Raw genomic sequence first — 20469 nt, 5'->3', positions numbered from 1 at the left:
AATTTCGCCCTTAACTCCATCGTACGCCATCACCCACGGACCATATCACCCACCTTTAGCAAAACAAAACAGATCCCTGGCATATGGATCCGGAGCCTGGAAAGCCTCCGGGCCTTCATCCTTGCACTGCCCGACCTGGCTGCGGAACGCCTCCTTGTACTTGGCTGCAGCCTCCCGGATGTTGACATCCTGTGCCTCTTGGCCATCCCACGCCAGCCAAGGGATGCGGTAGAGGAGCGGCAACTCGCCCCCCTGCGGAAGCGTCGCCAGCATATCCACCTGAGATGCCGGATCGAACAGTTCCGTGGAAAGGTTGATCGAGTCTTGTGAAGAGGTCGCTTCATCTTCGTATTCCTCCGGCACGTCGTGCAGATCGGTGTGAATGCCGACAACGCTGTTGGCGGTCTGCTGGGTAGGGTAAAGGGTGACATAACCCCGCAGCCGTGATAGCTGAAGCGTGTATTCCAGCCAAGCAGGGTATTTCTTACTAACTTCCTTCTTGGCGAGGAGATCCGGCGTTGTCGACCAGGCATGCCGCTTATCCAGAAGCTGAGACACGTAGCCGTGAAGCTCTACCCATTTGTCGCCCATGATGAGCATTGCATCACTGCTGGGGGCCTGCCAAAGGAAGGGAGTGTATTTTGCGCCCGACTCATGGCCCTCGAGTGGTTTGGGAAGTATAAACTCGCTGTTGCCGTCGAGATATGTCGCTGGTGCCGCGAAGCTGATGCCAAAGAGTTTGGTTTGCCAATCCTGCGCAGTGGCAATCTCCGAATATCTCCGCTGCAGCAGCGAGTACTTGACATCTGTTTCAGAGTCAGTATAACCGGAATTTTCTTACTAAAGAAGAATCATGAGCGTACAGTGAAAGAACTGAGGAGTGACTTCGGTATGAGGCGAAAGAACCAAGACATGAGAGTGGGATGGTCTGGTCGGCCAAAAGGACTCCAGGAACCGGACGGAGCTCTCCTCTTCACTCAGTTTTTGCCGAGGGATCCTGTGACGTAGCGAGAGCAGTCGTGGCTTCGAAGCTCCAGCGGGAGCCTTCGGGGGCCATTGATACCCACCCAAGAAGCTGCGCAGGTCTCCTTCTATGATCGTTGGCAGTTCAATGGTCAAGTGAGGCGGAGACACGCCAGCCAGGTCGGCCCGAGCCAGAGATCTGAGTAGCCGCTTGAGGTTGCCTGTGCCGTGATGAGGGGCATGGATGAGAATGTCAAAGCTGACATCGTTCCAAGCTTTGGAAAGCCCTCGTCAGCATGAAGACTGCTAGAAACGACACACTAGTCCGAGAAAAGGTTGCCACCTTACCTGCCAGGGCAGAAGCATCGAGCTTTGACAGCCAAGAAAATCGCTTCCCGGGCCTTTCTGGAAGCTCGATCAAGGTAGCTGCCATGGATTGAATCTCATCGCGAACGCCAGAGAGAAAGTATTTCTCCTCGGTACCTGAGGAGTCTATGATGATCGCTTGGGGGTGCATGTAAACGCTCATATAGTCTAGATGAGGCTGCCGGTCAGGGTCTGATGAAAGAAGAAGGTGTCAGAGGCAGTCTCCCATTTCACTTACAGAGAGCTCGGGCTACAGAAAGCGCCATCCGGGGCTCGCTCGCTGTCGTCGAATGATCAGGACGGGCGTCTATAATGGTATCAGCATCAACGATTCAGCCCAGTGCACGGATAGCGTTCGAGAAGCCGTACCATGAACGATCAGAGGACATCCCTTGTCGAGGCCATTAATGGCCAGCAAGTCTTTCATGGGCACATCACTCCTGCTCATCAGAGCAAAGTGCACATAATTCTGGCGCTCCATGGCCATCTGGCACGCCATTGGCAGCAGAAGAGCCGCACTCTGGAGGCTCGCAGCTGTGAACAAGACGTTGCGATTCTTCTGAAGCCTCCCGGACGTCTCTGACATGATGGCTTGCAGCGACTTGCCCAGATGCGGGAGCTTCAACGGCCCATTGTACGTCTTGGTCGTTTCAGCTGCAGCCTTACTCTCATATTGGTGGTTGCCGCTGCTGCCTTGAGATCCAACCTGAGGCTCTTGTGGCTTTGATGTCTGGGCTGACTTGATTGAAGGTCCCTCTTCCTCCATGCGAGGCGCATCGTATCTGGGAGGCGGCCGTTGCGTGTCATACAGCGGCATCAGGTTTGCCGGATCAAGCGAGGAGGCTCCCGCAGCAGGCCCGATGACCCTGAAAAGCCCATATGCCAGCATGAAGAGAGCAGCAGCATACACGATGAGCCGGAGCACCGCGGTCCAGTGCAGAGACGATTTGGGCGCGGCTTGCCACTGGTCGGACGGCCTGGAGTGCCGAGGCAGGCCAATGTCATCGTCCCTTTTGCTGGCCATTTCCTCGTCGTCGCTGCGCCAGAGCTGCGACAGAGACCAGCCGCGGGTTGCCGGGGGCGCCATGTCGTTTGATCGTGAGGCGCTTCAGCTTTGCCACTTGTATGCGATTTGCTTACAGGTCGAGTTGGGAGGTGAATCTGAGGCCAACTCGTCACATGGCGATACAGCCTCAGCCCCGGATTGTGCTTGCTGTTCCAATCGAGAGCCGCGCTGGATGAGATCCGAGCGGTGGTGAGTTGTAATGAATGAGATGAACTGGGTGTTGTGGCAGCTTTATAGTAGCTACTCCGTAGTACTGCTAGTGTGGGAGCTCTCTATGTGGTCCTCCTGCCTTACACGACGGAGACGATTAGATAGCGACTGTGGCGCAGTTTGTGAGGAGCTTTTTGCACGCCGAAATTGGTCCAGTGGCTGGTGACTCGTGGCTGGCACATGGATTGGCGTCAGTAGTTGACGCGGCCAGGCGCTGGAAATACAGCGCATTGAGCTTCAAAACATGCCTAGAGCAATTGACCTGAAGCGCCGTTAGTCCACTGAAGACCGCTGTGGCTATTGCCCGCGCGTCCGCTCGCTGGCACCACATTGTGGAGGGGCCGCCGATTTGGTGGTGGGGTACGAGCAACGATCTTAGTGCTAGGAGGAAGAAAAATATTTCATCCATGTAAACAGCAGCTTCAACAACACAGAACACCTCTCATCCAATACCATTATACCATTCCTTCACTGTCTCATCCAGATCTCTTATCGATCCAAGTATACCCCTTTTCAATCTTTAGTATCATCAGAAATGGGCAAATCAAAGAAATCCAAAGGCGGCTACCGCAGCGATCCCGTCGCCAAAACCGTCAAGCCTCCCTCAGACCCTGAACTCGCCGCGCTGAGAGAAAGCAAGATTCTCCCCATCATCAACGACCTCAAAAGCGCCGATCCGAAATCTCGCTCTACCGCTGCCTCGCTCATCTCCAGCATCATCCAGGACACGAAATGCCGCAAGCTGCTGCTGCGGGAACAGATCGTCTTCACTGTCCTCACCCAGACGCTCACCGATGCTGCTCTTGAGAGCCGGGCTGCCGGCTGGGGGATCTTGCAGGTCCTGGCTCAGGAGGAAGAGGCTGACTTCTGTGTCCATTTATTCAGACAAGATGTTCTGACGGCGATTGAATTTGCCGCGAAGCTGGTAAGCAGTTTCCCAGGACTCATTGTTCAATTGATTCTCTCTAATACAATGATCAACCCAGATCCAAGACAAGATTACATCAACAGAGACCCCCTTTGCAAAGCTGCCCAAGGCTGAAAAGGGCTTCATCTCAAGTATTGCTGCATCTATAGTCTCACTGTTAACAGCCCTGGCCGAGGCTAGCGACGAGATATTAGAAGCCATCTGCAAAAACTCGACCATCACCAACGTACTCTTCACACTCATCACATACACTCCCCAAGATGAGCAAGACCCCATAGCAGGCATCCGCGGCGACGCCATGGCTTGTCTCATGATTCTGTCCGAAGACAATGCAGATCTAGCCCAGAAGCTCACCTGCACCGGCAGCACCACCTGCTACGAGGCGCTGGTACCTCTGAGGAACGACGTCAGCGGAGATGGCATCTTGGCCTGTGCCATTCTTCACAACATCTACGCCTCTCTTCTCGGACTGAAGAAGGTTTCGCCCAAGACCGATGTTGCCGACGACTCAGACCTCGTACCAACCCTTACAAAGGCCATCGCCACCTACGTCCCTGGGCAGGACGTCGCCAACGGCAGCAGCTGGTCTAGTCCTTCCGAGTATCAGCAGCTAGCCCTGGAGACGCTCGCGGCAATCGGCACAAGCCTAGTCTCTGCAATGGGTGGCCCCCAGTCCTCTTCCAGGAAAGACTTGGGCGGTGCTGGGACTGAAAAAGAGGAAGCCGGCGAGGAGGATGGTGACGATGACGAGAACATGGACGAGGTGCTCTCTGATAAGGAGGACGAAGACGACGAAGAGGGCGATGAGGACGATGACATGGACGAGGCCGACATAGAAGCCGACATGGACATGGTCACGGGCGCCGACCACGGCGACGAAGACATCGATGAACTCCCCACCCTCAAGGCTCTCATCCAGCTCGCCCTCCCCGAGCTCATCCGCATCGCCACCATCCAGCCGTCAGACGACCTCGCGCTCAAGATGCAGGCCCACGCCCTCTCCGCCCTGAGCAACATCGCCTGGTCCGTCTCCCTCTTCGACCTCGCCGACGACTCCAACGCCGGCATCAAGCGCGCCTGGACCCCCGTCAGCCGCGCCCTCTGGCAGCAAATCATCTCCCCGACCCTCGCCTCCGACACCGCCGACGTCGACCTGGCCACGCAAATCACCAGCCTCGCGTGGGCCGTCGCCCGCGTCCTCCACGGCGAGACGCCCCTCCAGCCCAACGAGCACCGCAAGTTCATCTCCCTCTACCAGGCGACAAAGGGGGCGCCCGCCCGCCTCGACCCGGAGGATCCCTTCCAGGCCCTCGGCGTCAAGTGCATCGGCGTGCTCGGACAGCTTGCCCTGCATCCCTGTCCCACGGATCTCAACCGCGAGGTTGGCACGTTCCTCATTACTGTCATTGCGGGCCTTCCGGATACGCCTGCTGCGGATGCGGTCGAGGCGTTTAATCAGGTCTTTGACATTTACGGCAACGAAGAGTATCCCTATGATGCGGAAGTCTTCTGGAAGGGCGGCTTCTTGAAACATCTCGATGGAGTGGTCTCAAAGGCAAAGGCCATGGCCAAGAGCATTAACAAGAGCGCCCAGTCGGAGCTGAGGCACAGGGCGGACGAAGTCGTCATGAATCTGACGAGGTTCTTGGCGTACAAGAAGAAGCATAAGCCGGTGGAAGTGACGTTGAGGTAAAGAGAGTACGTGATAGGGCAAGCAACACAACAGCAGCATCTTCTCGCATTTAGGTACATAATCTAGCAGTTTGGGTAGTAACATGAACATTGAACGCCATGGCATCGTAATATAGAAACAGTCTGATACTCCGATATAACCTATCGTATAACATCGCCTTGTCCCATGATCAACACCGTTCAAACACCTTATACAACCCCTTCAAACTCGCAACCTCCAACACAGCCCCTTCCATGAGCTTCTTCGTAGCAACAAGCCGTGACTTGAACGTGGGGAAGAAGATGTGCTCCACAGCCCACCTGACATGCTGCCTCCTCGTTCTCAGCTCCTCAAGAACATCATCCTCTTTTTCTTTCTGCTCGTCCTCCGAATCCCCTTCTTCCTCTTCATACTTCCCCGAGGGAGACGTAGGCAATGGTTCAGGAACGTAAAATGTCGCCAATTCCGTGAGAAACGTCTGGAAGCACGCCTTCTCGTCATTCCAGTCGACATGGGGCCCAAGGCGAATGAGAAACCGGGGCAGCTTTCCGATAGACGGCGTATAGCCTTTTACAAGGAGTGGAATAGAGATCAGTTCCCCCGTTGGAGTGATCTCGAGCGAAAAGTATTCGAGGAGCATCTCTCTCCGTTCGATAAGTTGATTCGCCACCTTTTTGACAACGACATCGACATCAAATCCCTCGCCGGAAACGCCCATGGCCTCCTTTTCACCTTCGGCGCCAAGCTGGAGCACCTCTCTGAGGTCCAGCGGCGGGTTGAAATTGATGGTCCCAAAGTTGCCAAAGTCAGTCAGACCAAGCTGGTAAAAGTACTCAAAGCAGGTGTGTCCGTAGTCAATCAGATACAGCTTCACGCCCCCCTGAATGGCGGCAAGCCGTCGCTCCTCGTCGACAATACCTACAAATGTATGCGAGGCGATGATTTCTGTCAGCTCGTAGTGAATGTCGTCTCGCACCTCTTGGCGTAGCTGCTTGATGCTACTGAGGCGGCATTGCACCTGGTCGCGGTCTATCGTTGTGTATTCTACCGGCTCTGGTACAGCCCATGCTTCGTCTTCCATGGCCCTGGACGGAGAACCCGATGGCTTGGAGGACCCCGCTGGCGCGAACATGGCTGTGATTTTCCCCTGAGACGTGTCTGTCCGGACGAGGTCATTCGAATTCCGCCTCACCTTCCTGAGAGCTGGAGTGGTAAACTTGTAGGCCGCGTCGCTATCATCTTCATCCAGAGGCTCGACCGGCTTGGCCCCCGGAAGTAGCGTCTGCGTCATGAACGTTCGACTTGCATCCACTTTGGCAAGCTCCGTCTCGATGCTCTTGCAGATAACTTGCAAAATCTCCTCTTCGTTGAGAAAGTGAACCTCTCGCTTCGTAGGGTGGACGTTGACATCCACTCGAGCCGGATCGATCTCGAGGCTGAGATAGATGAATGGGTGACCACCCTTGGGCAAGAAGCTGGAGTATGTCTGTTCAAGCGCCTTCTTCATGGATGTCGATTCAACACAGCGGTGATTGATGAATAAGAGCAGCGTTGTCTTCTTGATGTGGTAGTTGGCATTCGTGACATGCCCATTGGCAGAGAACCCCCACCGGTCATCAGAGGCTGTGATTTCTATCAGTTCATTGGCGACATTGCTGCCGTGGATCTGGCGGATGCGATCTATCACCGTTGCTTGCGCTTGTATGGAAAGCGTGTTGGTGGCCTCGCCAGCCTTCTTACAAGTGAAGCCGACGCCTCTGCAGTGAATCGCATAGCGCCCCGCCATGTCAATGATCTTGTTGAACTCATCAGCGTAGGATCGGAACGCTCTTCGACGAGTCGGCACGTTGAAGAAGAGGTCTTCCACCGTGATTTGAGTCCCCTGACGCCCAGCAACTGCCTTGGGTTCCGCGGACTGCCCTGGTTTCGCAGGAGCCAGCTTTCCGTCCAGGTAATGCGCGCGCCAGGCGACGGATGACTCCTTGGTCTTCGTCGTGACGGTAAGATGGGCAATGTGACTGATGCTGGCTAGAGCCTCGCCGCGGAATCCGTATGTGGCGATAGATGATAAGTCTTCGAAGGTGGAGATTTTGGAGGTTGTATGCCGCACGCATAAAATTTCCAGGTCGTCTTTCTTGAAGGGTGTCAGTCGCATGTGTGGTGATGGGAGATTGTAGGCGGAAGCAAGGTACCTCGATGCCGCCGCCGTTATCCGTAATCTGAAGCATCTTCAGGCCTCCGTCCTTGACAAGGATCTCCAGTGACGTCGAGCCTGCATCCACGGCGTTCTCAATCAGTTCTTTGAGCGCATGGACTGGGGCGACAATGATCTCTCCAGCAGCGATCTTGTTGACAACATCGGGATCGAGAGCCTGGTCGCAGGTATTGAGTCAGTGAATTGATTCTTCAGACCGCTTCACAGTCTTCAACGATCTGTATAAGGGAGAGAGAAGCTGGTAGAGAGATGCCGTACCCTGATTCTTCGTGCTGGCTTCGGAGACTCGATTTCGTCTACTGCCTTCCTCTTGGTCCCGCTCGGGGCGCTGTCAATGTCCATCCCATCCATTTTCGCCGTGAAATTAATGCGGTTTGGTCAATCAATGCAGTAATGAATCGCATTCAGACACCACAGTAAAACATGTGCACCCCCGAATTACCGACCATCATTAAACAACGCCAGTAGAAGGACAACCCGCCACACGACTGCCGGTAGTAGAACTCAACTATTGGTGATAAAAGAGAAGAGAAAGCGATGAGGTCCGGGGGATTTCCATCCCATTACAGTATTAATCGTTCAAGGAGCAGAAAGTGATGGCGGTGGGAGGAAAGAGCTGAGGACTTGCATGATTACGCGAACATCCCACGTCTGCACGTGACCAGCTGGGAGCCTCGATACACCATGCGGTAACAGTTGAGGTTGCAATCAAGGACTCCAATCACAAGACCGGGAATAGATGCATTGAGATGAGGCGACGAAAGAGAGTCCAAAGCTCAATACAATGAATGTTCCAGAAATATACAGAAGTATAGCTGTTGCTCGTCATGGCCGAGCTTACCCCCATGGGCGTACTTCAAGGACGAAAACTTACAGGCTAGCTGGCCAAATGTCAAGTGTAACCACAACGATAGCAGGCCGTCGGATCCGGTTCATCAAAAAGTCGGAAGCAAATCGCTGACCGCTATACAGGCCGCTGGTCTAGTCATAACTCTGTAAAACGCAATGCCTCCTAACTTCAACCACAAAACTTGTACAATGCAAGAAGACGCAACAACTTCATACGACCAAACTGCCACACCCTGTACCAAGCTGCCGCCTTCGCCGCACAAGCTTCGGAAAGCACTTCTGGAAGAGAAAAAGAGAGACCCAACAAAGAAGAACACGGAACTGGTGATAAAAACATAATCTGATGCATACAAAACCCCTTGAACCATGAACAAAGATATAAATGACAGAAATTCTTGCAAATTGGCCTCCCTCAGTCGCCTTGTAACATGATACCGCTCGCTGTCCGCCCTATTTTATTTAATAGCCCGACAAAGGGAATCAGAGTCGGGTTCTAGACCAAATCAAGGAAATAGATAAAGGAACAAAAACAAGTATGGGACAAAGGTGTGAAAAATGGGACATTAAAGGCAATAGCAAAGGATTCAAATGCCACCAAACTGTGAAAACCCAGATCCGGCTCTTGTCGACAATGTATAACCATATTGTTAGGGTCCCTTCGCAAACCGTTGATGGCAATGGAAGCCTAACGAATATCGGCCACTTGTTGGAGAGGGGTGTTGGTCCATCCCAAACCCCCGAATAAAATTCAGCACCTGCGCCAATGATTAAGCCCTCAACAAGATGTACAGCGGAAACTTTCGAGTTGAAAAAGTCGCCGTGTGCGGGACACTTGTTTCCGACAAGACTGACTGACTACCCTCATGGCTTGATAGAATCTCCAGGCTGTTCTAGCAAGCCACCGATATCGACTCGTCTTGATCGTTCGCCGTTGGGCCAACCGACTTCTCGGGACGCAGGCCGGTGGTCAGGCGGTGCCCGAATAGGGGGTAACTGATAAGAGGGCTGAGTTGCAGGCCGGCCTGTAGGGACATGCTCGCTCTGAGACGCCTGATAGCTTGACCCGGAGTATTGCGGCTGTGGATAAGGCTGGAAGCCTGAGCTTGTACCGGCACTCGAGGCAGCCGGATTGTGTGGCGACCGGATAGATCCCTCGCTAAGGCGATGCCGATAAGTATCTGCCGAGGAAGTGCTCGACCGATCTCCGTATGCCGGCTGAAGTGAGAGCGGTGGATGATGATAGGCCGTAGTGGATTCCCGTGGATGCTGCGTAGGTTGTGAATGCTGCGGCGGCTGTGTGTATGGAGCTGGCTGCGAATTCTGTCTCTGATGTGAATGCTGCGGATATTGCTGCTGCTGCTGGCGTTGATGAGGCAGCTGCTGCTGCTGTTGAACTTGTTGGTGCTGATTCTGTTGCTGATTCTGTTGCTGCTGTGTCTGGGGTGTATGTTGCTGTGATGGCAATGGCGGCGGTAGCTGTGGGTGATGCTGAAGGCTCAACAGGAAAACAACGAAATAGAACGAGCCCTCCTTCGCAAGCCCAAACCGGAGCGGAAAGGTCCTCGTGTAACCGTCGTATCCAACAAAGCCGAAATATTCGAGATGATTGAGGCGAAATTTAGCAGCATCTTCACTCGTGAACCCAAACTCTTTGATGGCAAGATCCAGTCGACCGAGCATGGGAGGCAGATAGTTCGGCTCGTGCAGTCGTTGCTCTTCAATGAGCTGGTTCTGGAGGTTGTTGAGGAAACTCGCCTGATGCGGCGTGACGATGTCGCTCAACTTGTTCCCCATGGGATTTGACGCGTGAACGATTTCCATGAACATGGGCGATGCTTTAACAATATCAAATTCCATGCTCAAGTATGCCAGGGGTTCCATGGCATGCGGAGTTCCCTGGTAGGAAGAATTGTAGTGCGCTGGCTCAGTCGCCGTGGACCTCTCCTGGTACGAGCGCGAGGCAGCATCGGTCGTTGGGATGTCGAGGGGTCGGAATGACGAGTTTCGCCGGAGAGAATCCTCGTAGGGCGATATTACACCAGCTCCGGAGGGAAATATACTCAGTGGCCTCCTGGAGGGCGCATCCTGATGATGTGAATACCTAGTGGGATCGAATCTTGCGTCTCTCTCGTCTCGTAATCGCGGTCGCCCCCTTTTTTTGTGCTGAACGTCGACGCAAGCATCCTCCTTTCCATTTCCGAGACATCGAGAACAGGGCCGCTGTGCTATATAGCCATTGTTAGCTCCAGAGTTCGTTCGGTTTCCTCTTCCCTGTTCCCTATTCCTAGTGACCCCTTGGCTCCAACGTGATCCGCTGACCCTTGTATCTTAACCGCCTTCCACCTGGGCGTCTGCAAATTTCTGCCTGCTGGACTTGGACACCTGCGGCCCTTGTTGAATGTTCATCGCCCAAGTGAAAGGGCCAGCAGTTCAATAGCGCCGACTCTACTTCGCAAGATGCAAGTTCAAGATAGTTCCAACGTACCGTCGCATCTAAGAATAGGGGCGTCAGCCATTAGAACTCCCAAACTTCGTCATCACACCTCCACCTATCGCTGGGAACTTACCGAAGATGAGCTTTCTTGCAGGGCACGCAAGCCGAAGCGACGTGCCCTTTCGTCTTTCTCTGTGTTTTCGGGGATGTCAAGGGCTGGGATTCGGCTGCCTGTGGTCGATCAGGCACAGGATACGCGTCCGAATTGGAAGATGCTGGGTTATAATACGGCGCTCCTGAAATTCCATGGGGCATTCCGTGGTGGTGCTGAGGAGGATAGGGGACAGTCCTCCCTGCATCTTCGGGTCTGGGATACGAATATGGCGACCTTGTTGTTAGCTCGGGCGGATAGGATCTCGTTGTTGGCGAAGCCGGGTCTCGATGATTCGTGGGTGGCGGCTGTGCAGGGCCTCCGCGAAGGCCGTCCAGCAGCCGGGGAGCATAATAACTCGGAGCTTCACCTCTACTACCAGCTTCATGAGCTGATCCCAGAGGTAAGGGCGGAGAGCCGGACATAGGAGGCGACGGATATGCCCTACTCCGTCCAGCTGACTCCTCTGTGCTGGGCTCTTTACGGCCCCAGCTGAGGTCAAACGCACAGCGGGCCGGGTTAGGATAAGCTCGATGATGCCCAGGGAGGAGGGGCGGCGTCGGATTAGAAGGATGTGTTATTGATGTCATGGAGGAATATTCGGTCAGGACTCAGGCTGGCCACTACCCAGAGCCGCAGGTCCAATTCCCAGCAACAGCAGACTTCAGACTTCGTTCATGTATCGAAGCCAGTACTGAATAAGATGGTTAAGAAAAAAAAGCGAAGCGAATCAGAAGGGAGAATGCTCTTCCAATCGAACAATATTGGGAAATCGAAAATCAGGAGCAGCGTGAGTCGGCCTGAATAATTTGCAGCCAAGTCGCGGTGGGGGCTTCTAACAGTAGCAGAAGAAAGTCGTCGTACTTCTTCGAGGAGATAGAGATCCGCAAGTGATCAAACGAGCATATGAAGACAACTCTGTGTCTGCTCGTGCTCTCGTTTTCCCATGTAGAACACAGAAGAGTGGTTAACTCGGCAGCCTTGGTCTCAGGACGACGAAAAGGAAAAGAACAGGTCGTCTGTTGAGTTCCGGGTATGGCCACGGGACTGAGAGGCTATGCCAGGCCAGCGACTTCGAAACAAGAATGGAACCAAGAACCGGCTAGGCGGAGGAGAACCGACGTGAAACAGACGCCGCTGGAAGGGCGTGATACCTGACAACCAGAGATATTAGAACCTTTCGTGATACAGCATGCGGTTGTGTCGTCGGTGGTTATCGAGATGGAACGGCAGCCCGCAGCAAATTGCAGAGTTCCACGACCTGAGTGACGGGTTCTGGCGAAGCTGAAGTTGTTGGACCCGACCAAAGTCGCCAGCTCAAACGACTGAGGCAGAGGAGAAGGCACAACGGGGACCAGCCCCCGAGAGAGGCTGATTGGCGGCTTACAGTCGGTTCTTGTGCGACTTTTGGGCCTAATCGATGGGGCCCAGTCGCCAGATGCAAGATAGTCGGACCAAAGAACATAGGGTTATCCGCCGAAGAGCCTACAAGCGCAAGAGCTGCCAAGTAGTAGCAGTAGCAGTGTAGGTGGCCAAGTGGTGGTAGGTAGCGTTGAGAAGACGGGGGCCCACGGACCGAGTTCCTGGACTAATAGTGTTCTTATTGCAGCGAATTAATCAGAGACGACAGGACATGGCTTCTTCGATGACGATCCCCTGCCCGGTCAATCCTCTCTGACAATTCTCCGCCGGCTTGTCTCGAGGGGGGAGGAGAGACGACCACCTTGCGTGTGAGAATTCACAAGCGTAATAAGACACTGGAGACGGTTATGATTGGGGCAGACTTGGAAGGGAAAGGCGGGAAACAAGCAGAGCGCTGTGGAGGTTGGGTGGAGAGGGGCGTGTATCTTGCCCTCCAGGGCGTGCTGCTGCTTGCTGGGGTCGAGCTCGGTATCGAGCAGAAGGTTTAGTCATGGCCGGCGACAAGAATTCAGACTGGTGGCCGTAGATATGAACAGGACGGGGGACCAAATAATCAGTCGCCGTTCTACAACGGTGGTGGAGAGGCGCCATGCGAGTAAGAGGTAAGATTCAGCTGAAAGAGACTAGGACGCAGTCCCGGAGCCCTGAGCCGTAGCCGGGAGACGGCAAAGTGCAGTTGGCTGGGCGATAGCTCTCCCCTTCCCAATGGTTCAAGAAGGGGGTGGGTGGGTGTTGTAGCAGGGGACGAGGTTGTTATGGCGGCCTGTCATTCAACTCTGTCTCCTCTTCCAAGCCTTTCTAGGCGCCAGGTTAGTCCTGGTCTTCTAGAAAGTAAGCTGCCAGCGTCCAAGTTGTGTTATTCCGTGGAAAAGACAATCCTCGGCCTTAAGGGGGTGTGCGAGGGTGAGCGACCTCTGCCATCCTTGAGTAATAAGCCAACGAGCTACTTGGAGAGATGACCCAATCAGCCAGAGCAGAAAAAAGAGAAGGTGGCCAAGGCCAGGGAGATTTTGGAGCCCTCGGCACATTTAGAAGAGCCCGAACGATGTCTGGTGCCAACCCCGTGGACTCGTACTCCGTACCTGTACTTTGCTTTGCCTGCAAGTACTCCCCCGACCTGGGCACAGTACCTCCAAGGAGTTGGAGAAGCTCGCGTTGCCCCAAACAGCTTGAAAGACAAGGAGCCTGCATGGGAGTCGGGGAAGCTAGCAAAGCTGGGATTAGCACAGTAGTGGCCTGGCTAAATGGCGCGGCCTCCATGACGGATTGGAGGGATGGCTTCGTGGATCGCGGATGGGCCACCACCGAACAGGCCTAGATACCAGAGGAGGGTGTCCACGGGGCGCCTTTGCTTAAGCGGGCCGGCTGAGTGCCAGATTTCTACGACGCACCCATCAGGCTAAACATCGAAGTGGTATCATGGCGGAGGCCATGGTGGAGATGACATGAAGCTGGACGCTTATTTAGGGACCGTGCCGGACCCTGCGCCCAGGTGCTGCTTGCCAAACATGGGTACATGCTTCTTCCAGCACCCTCTTTTATCTTCCTGTTAGCCGGCGCCCAGAGCTGTGGGCTGGGCGGCAAGGCTGCGTTGCATCCATGGGATATCAAACCTGCCTGTCGTGTGGATGAGCGGAAGAAGGCTCCGTCCGACCATTCGGCTGCTCTGCGCATGGGCAGTGTGAGCACGCGGCGACGGGGCCTCTACCAGGCAGATCGCAGCTTTCAGCGTCCCTGCGAAGCCGTAGTTGAAAGAAAGGCTCATGGCGATATTGTATGAAATGCTATGCGTACCTTTCCACAGGACAGTTAGTACCGGAGACATGTGTAGGTAGTAATACCACCACGGGAAAAAAAAGTTGTTGCAGCTGCATCGGCTTGAAGTCGCATCGACGATTGCAGACTGCCCAATAGGGCAAGGGGGAGGAGGAAAAGTGCTGGTTCTCCGTACTCCCTCGCATTGCGTAGCCAGCTGAGGCCTTGTTGATGTGTGGGATTTGGAGATCTCAAACATGCAGAGCAGATCCCAGACCTCTCCAGACACTGGTCGACGAATTGCCAGTCTTGGTCCGACGACACCAGAATCAGGGCGCGAGTCTGTTGCTTTTCACATGGCAGCACAAGGCCAAACACTGACACCACGCCTGCCCGGCGTCACCGATCCCACCCCGAGTCCGTCTGTGCGGACGTAGGATTATGCACTCCGCCGGTAGTAAGAATACCGAGCCTCTCCCGATAACCATGTGCACTCTATGGTTGCACTGGCATTGTGGGTCTTGTCGCGACGGAAATCTTAGTCCTCAGACATTTTCAAATACCTCTAGCAGCACAAGCAATGACCAGTGCGCTTTTGCTCGGTAATATCGGATCATGCCTTCTTCGCCCATAACAGATCATGAGAGTTTGTCCTCGCATTAGGGACGCGCAGTGCTTCTGCCTTCGATGGATCATTTCTTTGCCCGTCTGCATTGCACGATGAATACGGGGCATGTGTGAAGCCTTTCGAGGCTCAATGTGCCCTGTCAGATGATGACTCGATGGTGTGCTTGGATACAGTGCCAGTACAAGGCCAGGCATGGCCCTTGAAGAAAGACTGGCATCCTTCGTTCCCATCGAATCCTAGGGGTGAAACCAGGTCTCGCCAGCGCGGGCCCCAAGGCTCGGCTTGGTTTGCTCCCCCCCAAAGATCCGCTTGTCGTTTTAAGATCCGGCCGAGTGCTCCCAGTTGCAGATTCTGATGGAAAGTGAACGGGCCAGCATGCGGTCCGCGGATAATTTGGGAGGTGTGCCATTTAGCGTTGGGAACGGCGCCTCCCCTTGTCAAATGCGTGGCAGCTTGCCGGTTGGTATGACCCAAGATTTCCGAGATTAGTTTCTCCATCGACGTCAAAAAGTAGCTCGTTCCTGGCAATGTAACGGGTACTTGAGTAGGTGCCGATTTAGGCCCAGCCCCTCTGCATTGAGCCCGCGGTCCTTCAACATACAAGCACTTCGTCCGGAGAATATTGGCTTGTCGAGTATAGATATTTCGTAGAACGGACGTTGCCCCATTGATGCAGAGGCTGGCAATGTCTGTGGTCATGAGCACCTCCGGAGAAGAGGCCAGACCAAGAAAGCAAAAAGAGCTGGGGATTCTGATGATGCCTCCGGTCCATTACCCATTGCCAACGACGAACCTAGTCCATCCGTGAGCAGGCCTGAGGCTAGCGCGGAACCGTCCAAAACCATCCGCTTACCCAAATCAAACGGCTCGCATCGACGTGCGAGCACGGAGGTAATGCTTCGTGCAAAAGCACTAACATGGATCGCCTGGGTAGCCTAAGCGTGTGTGTGAGAGAGGAAACGATAGCACTAGCAAACTGGCCCCGGCTAGAGTTCAGGACCCCCGCAAGACATCAGTTGCTCCGTACTTCGTACTTGTACTTTCACTCGGCCGTGAGAGTAAAACACCGGGGTCCCCTGGTCCATCTTTGCGCCGGGAGCATGGAATATGTGCAGTAAATGCTTGTGAAGAAGCATTTTCCAGCAAGAAGTAATACGACGGCCCTTCCAACGAAAGGAGCCAGTCCCGGTGAGAAGAAGCGCTTCCGTTGTCGAGGCAGCTGAAGACGGGAGACGCTAGACAAATGGTCACATACCAGCTGCCATCTTCCAATGACACAAAGCTTTGCCGTCACCCAACTGTTGTCCCTCTTCTAGAGAAAGTCTGGCGTCCTTCAGACCAGAAATCCCCAGTGCCGCTGAAGAAGCCTCTGGCGCGAAAGAAGAGAGGCCGTCGCCAAGTATCGAAGAAGAGGAAGAACGGGAAAAGACCGTGGTAGACCGTATAAGGATTGCGTGCACTTGGAATATGACCGTCAGCACAAGAAGTCCAAGTAGGTATGTACTTGCATGGTGCCCGTGCAGCAAGCAGTGCGACCGTGCCATCCCGAAATCAGACATTGACACATGATGCTGATAATTCACCCGACGGACTCACCCTTGCTCCCGCCCCTCCAATTAGCGAAGACGATGTGAATGTGGATGCCCTTGTTGATATCTCAGTCGGGGAAAGGAATCGTTCGGTACTCATACCTGAAGCAGATGCTTACTCGCTTGAGAATATGCCAGGGTATTCATTCCATAAGTCACTCGTCACATTTCTTATTCTTGCAAGCACGTCCTGGTAGTTGCTTAGGAAGATGCTTGTGTGTGCTTGTACTCGTGTGTATAAGAGGTCATAGGGGTGGAAAACTTTTGGGCCCCAAAATCGATGACTTGGACGGCACGAATGGACCTAGAGAACCCGGGCACAAGTCCCAAGGCTGGGGACCAAGTGGTTTGGCGACAGTTTCCGAGGTCGCCCGCCAGGTGCCAGGTGTGTAGTGCTGCTGTATGTACGGAGTAGCTTGCGAGAGACCCGCTTCGGTGCCGTCGACGATGCTCCAATGCCCGTCAGGCGCCCAATCCTCCCCCAGATAAGCCACTGAAAAGCTGCATGAACCCTTGCAGGAGGCTGTTTGTACCGCGGTACCGCTGTCACTGACCCAATGGCTCGGGCTCTGGACCAGTCACGACGTGACCTGATCTTCTTGGTAACCTCACCCTTGTCGAAAGCGACACCTGGCAGAACACCCACGGATTGACGGTCGAGAGAGGAACGCAACCGTGAACGAGGCCTGCCTTCTCTCGCTGTAAAATCCAGCGCTGAGCACAACACTTCCGTGCTTGCTTTTCCTGCTGTCAACGTTGCCATCGTCGTCGTTGTTTTGGTCTCTTTGTCCCTCTGCTCAACATCTCTCCTCTTTTTTCTCATGTGGAAGTGCCGAGAATAGTGCGTTGCTTGCTTGCTCCGTATTTCTCGTTCGGTTTATTTTTTCCGAATGCGTCATCTGTGGAAGAAATAAGTAAGGCCTAATCAACGGAGCGATGATCTATGCATGGCTAAATCCCCCGAGCCCGACAACACGTTGGTTAGTTGGCGCCATTCACGGCTGTCGCCCCTTGGTCCCTTGTTCTCGAGCAAAAGGGACAAACTCGGGCGCGCCAGCGACGAGCATCTTGTCCGTGAGTACCAATGGTGGGCTTCCAACTAGAGAAAAGCGGCGCACTTCAACATTTAATGCCGGCGACTGACAGGAATGCGCATATCCCACCCCAGCTGATGTGGGAGAATTATGCTTCTTGATGAAGCTTTTCGAGCAGTATCGTGCTGCCACCAATAGTCTCAGTAACACCGCCCAGACCAATATATCAGCTCAACGGTAGGAAACGCGGAGACGACAATGTTGATGGAAACGGCAGCCTCACTTGATCCGGGGCAGCGTAAGTAATGAACACCGAGCCTGAGAGCTTCACAACTCTTATCGCTTCTCCTTGGCCTCTGGACTTCGTAGCTGCTCCAGTATTCGAGAACAGCAGTTGTTCGTACTTGTGCCCATCAATCGTCGCTATAGTAGGCTTACTTCGTATTTCGTACACGTATGGAGTCTGTATGAGCGGCTGTCTCTTGCTTCGGCAACGCAAAGCACGAGTCTCACGATTTTTGGGGCACGCAAGTCAGATGTTGGTACGACCAGGTGCTCGCAGTGATACATGCTCTTCTTGCTCTTGCTCCCGAGATGCTCGTAGCAAGGCACCTTCGAAAACAAATTTTCATATTCTTCGATCCGTAGTGCGGAGGCTAGCGAGCTTTTGATTTTGCTAAAGAGCCCCGGCCGACGATGGCGCATTCTATCAGTTGGTGTCTTTGGGAATCCCGGTAGCCGGACGTGCCTTGATTCCCCGAAGCCAACGGCCAAGGAAAGTTTTCAGGGCATCACTTGTACCTCACGAGGTACCCATCTTTTCGAGACCCATGACGCGATTGGGTGTTGACAGTCAGTCCACAGGACTCATACTTGAGGAGGCGCTCCGTGGCGGAAAAAGGAAAGCTTCCAGGAACGCTCCGTGCGAGAAGTGACCATCGGGGTGCAAGCTTTGTTGGCGAGATAGACGGACTATGAAATCCCTGGAATCTTGCTTGCGTTAGGTCCAGAAGTTGCCGAGCAAGGAGCACCCCTTAAACACTCGACGCTTGCAGATATGTACTCACTCAGAAAGCACAGACTGCTCCGTACATACCTAGGAAGAGCCATGGAGTACAGGTTCTCTACACTCCCTATCCCGCCGGCCCCCCCCTTGTCCATCTGCAAAAGCAACGAACTGCCACTACTTTGCACTTCGCTCGACTAGCTGCAGAAAGCACTGCATTTGGGACGTTATTCCGGCGTCGACGAGCGGCGGCGTTGGTGGCCCTCTGTCTAGCTGCATGGCGTCAGCACGTTATTGCCTCTTTAGCAGAAGTGCCTTGGCAGCTTACCCGTCGCCGGGCCTATGCAGACGAGGTCAGGCACCGGACGGACTGCAGCAATATTCGCTTTAGGCGCAGAGCAGAGTTCAGGTCAGCCGTTTGGGCGGAGACTCAACGCTGATAGCCCAAGCCCAAGCTGCCGTTTGATGTCGGCAACGCACGTCGAATGTCGCTCCCAGGCCAGCATTGGCTGAAGCACCTACGGGACTTTGTTTTAACCGAAGCCCCAGCCAGGTCTGCTGATATGGAGTGCATGGCAATCGCGGCTTTCACTCTTGCCGTTGGGCGTCCCGACGCCCAACTCCCAGGCCAGGTACGAGGTACCCTTTACCTTCCTTTCAGAATGACTTGGGGTACCTAATTAAGGTAAGGTACCTTCCATGCCAGAATCTCCCACACCTCCTACACTTTAATTTGCCGCCAGGAGGGGCCTTGCATTTGGCTTCCACCACCTTCACCCCCAATCGAAATTCTCCGTACAAGTACCTTTCTCCTCTGCTCCCCTACGAGTAGTCTTTCGTTTATACATACCTACCTACTACTATAGGTACGGAGTATATCTCCATCTCTCCCGCTGCACAAGCCCAACGAATGACATGCCGAAATCGACAAGTCGGTCGTTACGAGAAGCGTTGCTTATGAGAGAAACTGTTTCCGTACGCTCGGCAGCTGCTCCGCGAAGACGCCAGCCAAGCAGCAGGAGACTCTTAATGTGACCGGCGGGACAAGCAGGTCATGCTCAGGATTGGAGACTCGTCTGCGCAGTAGTATCTGCCGCCTGGACTACTACTGTGCTCCTTCGTACGAGCAGGTAATACGAAATTTCACCCGAGATCAGACGATATACTTTCTGATTCCCTCTGCAACAGACAAACGAATACATCGACTGCAAATCTTGTCTCCCGTATCCAGCAGGTGATATCCCGCATCCACACCTGGCACACTGCCTCCGGTCACAGTCAGACCAGGGGTTTCCATTGCACGATGCATCGAGGACGGGCACATCGTTCAAAGTGACGAGACTACTGGGGCCGGCCGGGCACCTGTGCTTCGGAAGGCCCAGGCCCTGTTTTTTCCCGCGGTCTCTTCAACACCCCGCCGGAACCCCATTTCTTCCTGATGGTCGCGGGACTATTGAAGAGCTAAATTTCCCGGGGGGACAGGGATAGGTCTTCGATGAATCTGGGGGAACAAAACATGCATTTGTGACAGGCACAGTCTTTGCAGTCCGGCAGCTCGCCACAACTTTCTTTACTCGAACGGGGGAGAAGCCTTGCACCGCTACTGCCATCCTCGGTAACCACTGCTGCCAGGCAGGTGATAGGAGAGCTGAGTATCGGCCGGCACCGTCACGACAAGGGCCGAAAAAGAAATGGCTCCAGGCCTCGAGTTGCGTGCTTAAACCTAGCGCTTTGAACAAGGGGTCTCATGCATCTGTCTAGTCTGGTTCCGGTAGGAAGGTGCATATTTCGGCTAGCGAGCCTTAGGCTGTGAGTACGGCGTCGAGAGTTTGAATTACGAAGTACGATACGGTACTAAAGTTCTCCGTACAATCCTATTTCCTCCGTGCTTGACGAAGTGTTTGGGCTCCTGGGTGCCAGATTAGGGTCCTTGTTCAGCCAAGATACGGAGTACACCGCACAGGTTTCCTACGCAAGAAAAGACCGACCATGTCTCGCAGGATATGTCGCGACATATCTAGGGATCGATTTATCGAGCCACTCGGCGGCATGGCCATGGGGGAAAAATTATCTCACCAACAGCCACGCCTCCTCGTAGCATCCGGTGGATATCTGGGGGGCTAGCAATACGATCTTCACTTGTTCCGAGTATCATTCCGGGGAGGCTCGGCATCCCCTGGG

At 54.1% G+C, this 20469-nt stretch overlaps 8 protein-coding genes across 8 annotated transcripts; 3 read left to right on the top strand and 5 right to left on the bottom strand.

Annotated features, from left to right (window-relative positions):
* Nucleotides 1–45: 45 nt before the first annotated feature.
* Nucleotides 46–2416, bottom strand: CCMA1212_004546 (uncharacterized protein; the record flags this gene model as incomplete). The annotated part of the gene is made up of 5 exons (XM_073701844.1): nucleotides 46–806; nucleotides 864–1238; nucleotides 1312–1497; nucleotides 1568–1636; nucleotides 1699–2416. The coding sequence occupies 5 exons, from the start codon at nucleotides 2414–2416 to the stop codon at nucleotides 46–48; spliced, it is 2109 nt and encodes a 702-aa protein (XP_073559344.1).
* A 724-nt stretch (nucleotides 2417–3140) lies between these two features.
* Nucleotides 3141–5226, top strand: CCMA1212_004545 (uncharacterized protein; the record flags this gene model as incomplete). The annotated part of the gene is made up of 2 exons (XM_073701843.1): nucleotides 3141–3530; nucleotides 3592–5226. 2 exons carry the CDS (start codon nucleotides 3141–3143, stop codon nucleotides 5224–5226), a joined length of 2025 nt encoding a protein of 674 aa, XP_073559341.1.
* A 169-nt stretch (nucleotides 5227–5395) lies between these two features.
* Nucleotides 5396–7771, bottom strand: CCMA1212_004544 (DNA mismatch repair protein MLH1; the record flags this gene model as incomplete). Its single annotated transcript, XM_073701842.1, has 3 exons — nucleotides 5396–7339; nucleotides 7398–7577; nucleotides 7679–7771. 3 exons carry the CDS (start codon nucleotides 7769–7771, stop codon nucleotides 5396–5398), a joined length of 2217 nt encoding a protein of 738 aa, XP_073559342.1.
* Nucleotides 7772–9130: 1359 nt separating this feature from the next.
* Nucleotides 9131–11444, bottom strand: CCMA1212_004543 (uncharacterized protein; the record flags this gene model as incomplete). The annotated part of the gene is made up of 3 exons (XM_073701841.1): nucleotides 9131–10494; nucleotides 10755–10762; nucleotides 10837–11444. 3 exons carry the CDS (start codon nucleotides 11442–11444, stop codon nucleotides 9131–9133), a joined length of 1980 nt encoding a protein of 659 aa, XP_073559340.1.
* Nucleotides 11445–12592: 1148 nt separating this feature from the next.
* Nucleotides 12593–12757, bottom strand: CCMA1212_004542 (uncharacterized protein; the record flags this gene model as incomplete). Its single annotated transcript, XM_073701840.1, has 1 exon — nucleotides 12593–12757. A coding segment is annotated over one exon (165 nt), but the record flags the coding sequence as incomplete, so codon positions are not given.
* Nucleotides 12758–13825: 1068 nt separating this feature from the next.
* CCMA1212_004541 (uncharacterized protein) lies at nucleotides 13826–14041 on the bottom strand (the record flags this gene model as incomplete). Its single annotated transcript, XM_073701839.1, has 1 exon — nucleotides 13826–14041. One exon carries the CDS (start codon nucleotides 14039–14041, stop codon nucleotides 13826–13828), a length of 216 nt encoding a protein of 71 aa, XP_073559338.1.
* A 247-nt stretch (nucleotides 14042–14288) lies between these two features.
* CCMA1212_004540 (uncharacterized protein) lies at nucleotides 14289–14468 on the top strand (the record flags this gene model as incomplete). The annotated part of the gene is made up of 1 exon (XM_073701838.1): nucleotides 14289–14468. One exon carries the CDS (start codon nucleotides 14289–14291, stop codon nucleotides 14466–14468), a length of 180 nt encoding a protein of 59 aa, XP_073559339.1.
* Nucleotides 14469–17587: 3119 nt separating this feature from the next.
* On the top strand, nucleotides 17588–17953 carry CCMA1212_004539 (uncharacterized protein; the record flags this gene model as incomplete). Its single annotated transcript, XM_073701837.1, has 1 exon — nucleotides 17588–17953. The coding sequence occupies one exon, from the start codon at nucleotides 17588–17590 to the stop codon at nucleotides 17951–17953; it is 366 nt and encodes a 121-aa protein (XP_073559748.1).
* Between the last annotated feature and the right edge of the window lie 2516 nt (nucleotides 17954–20469).

This window comes from Trichoderma ghanense (assembly GCF_004382785.1).
Source record: "Trichoderma ghanense strain CCMA-1212 chromosome Unknown scaffold_4, whole genome shotgun sequence".
NCBI lineage: Eukaryota > Fungi > Ascomycota > Sordariomycetes > Hypocreales > Hypocreaceae > Trichoderma > Trichoderma ghanense.
This window is presented reverse-complemented; position numbering and strand designations above follow the sequence as displayed.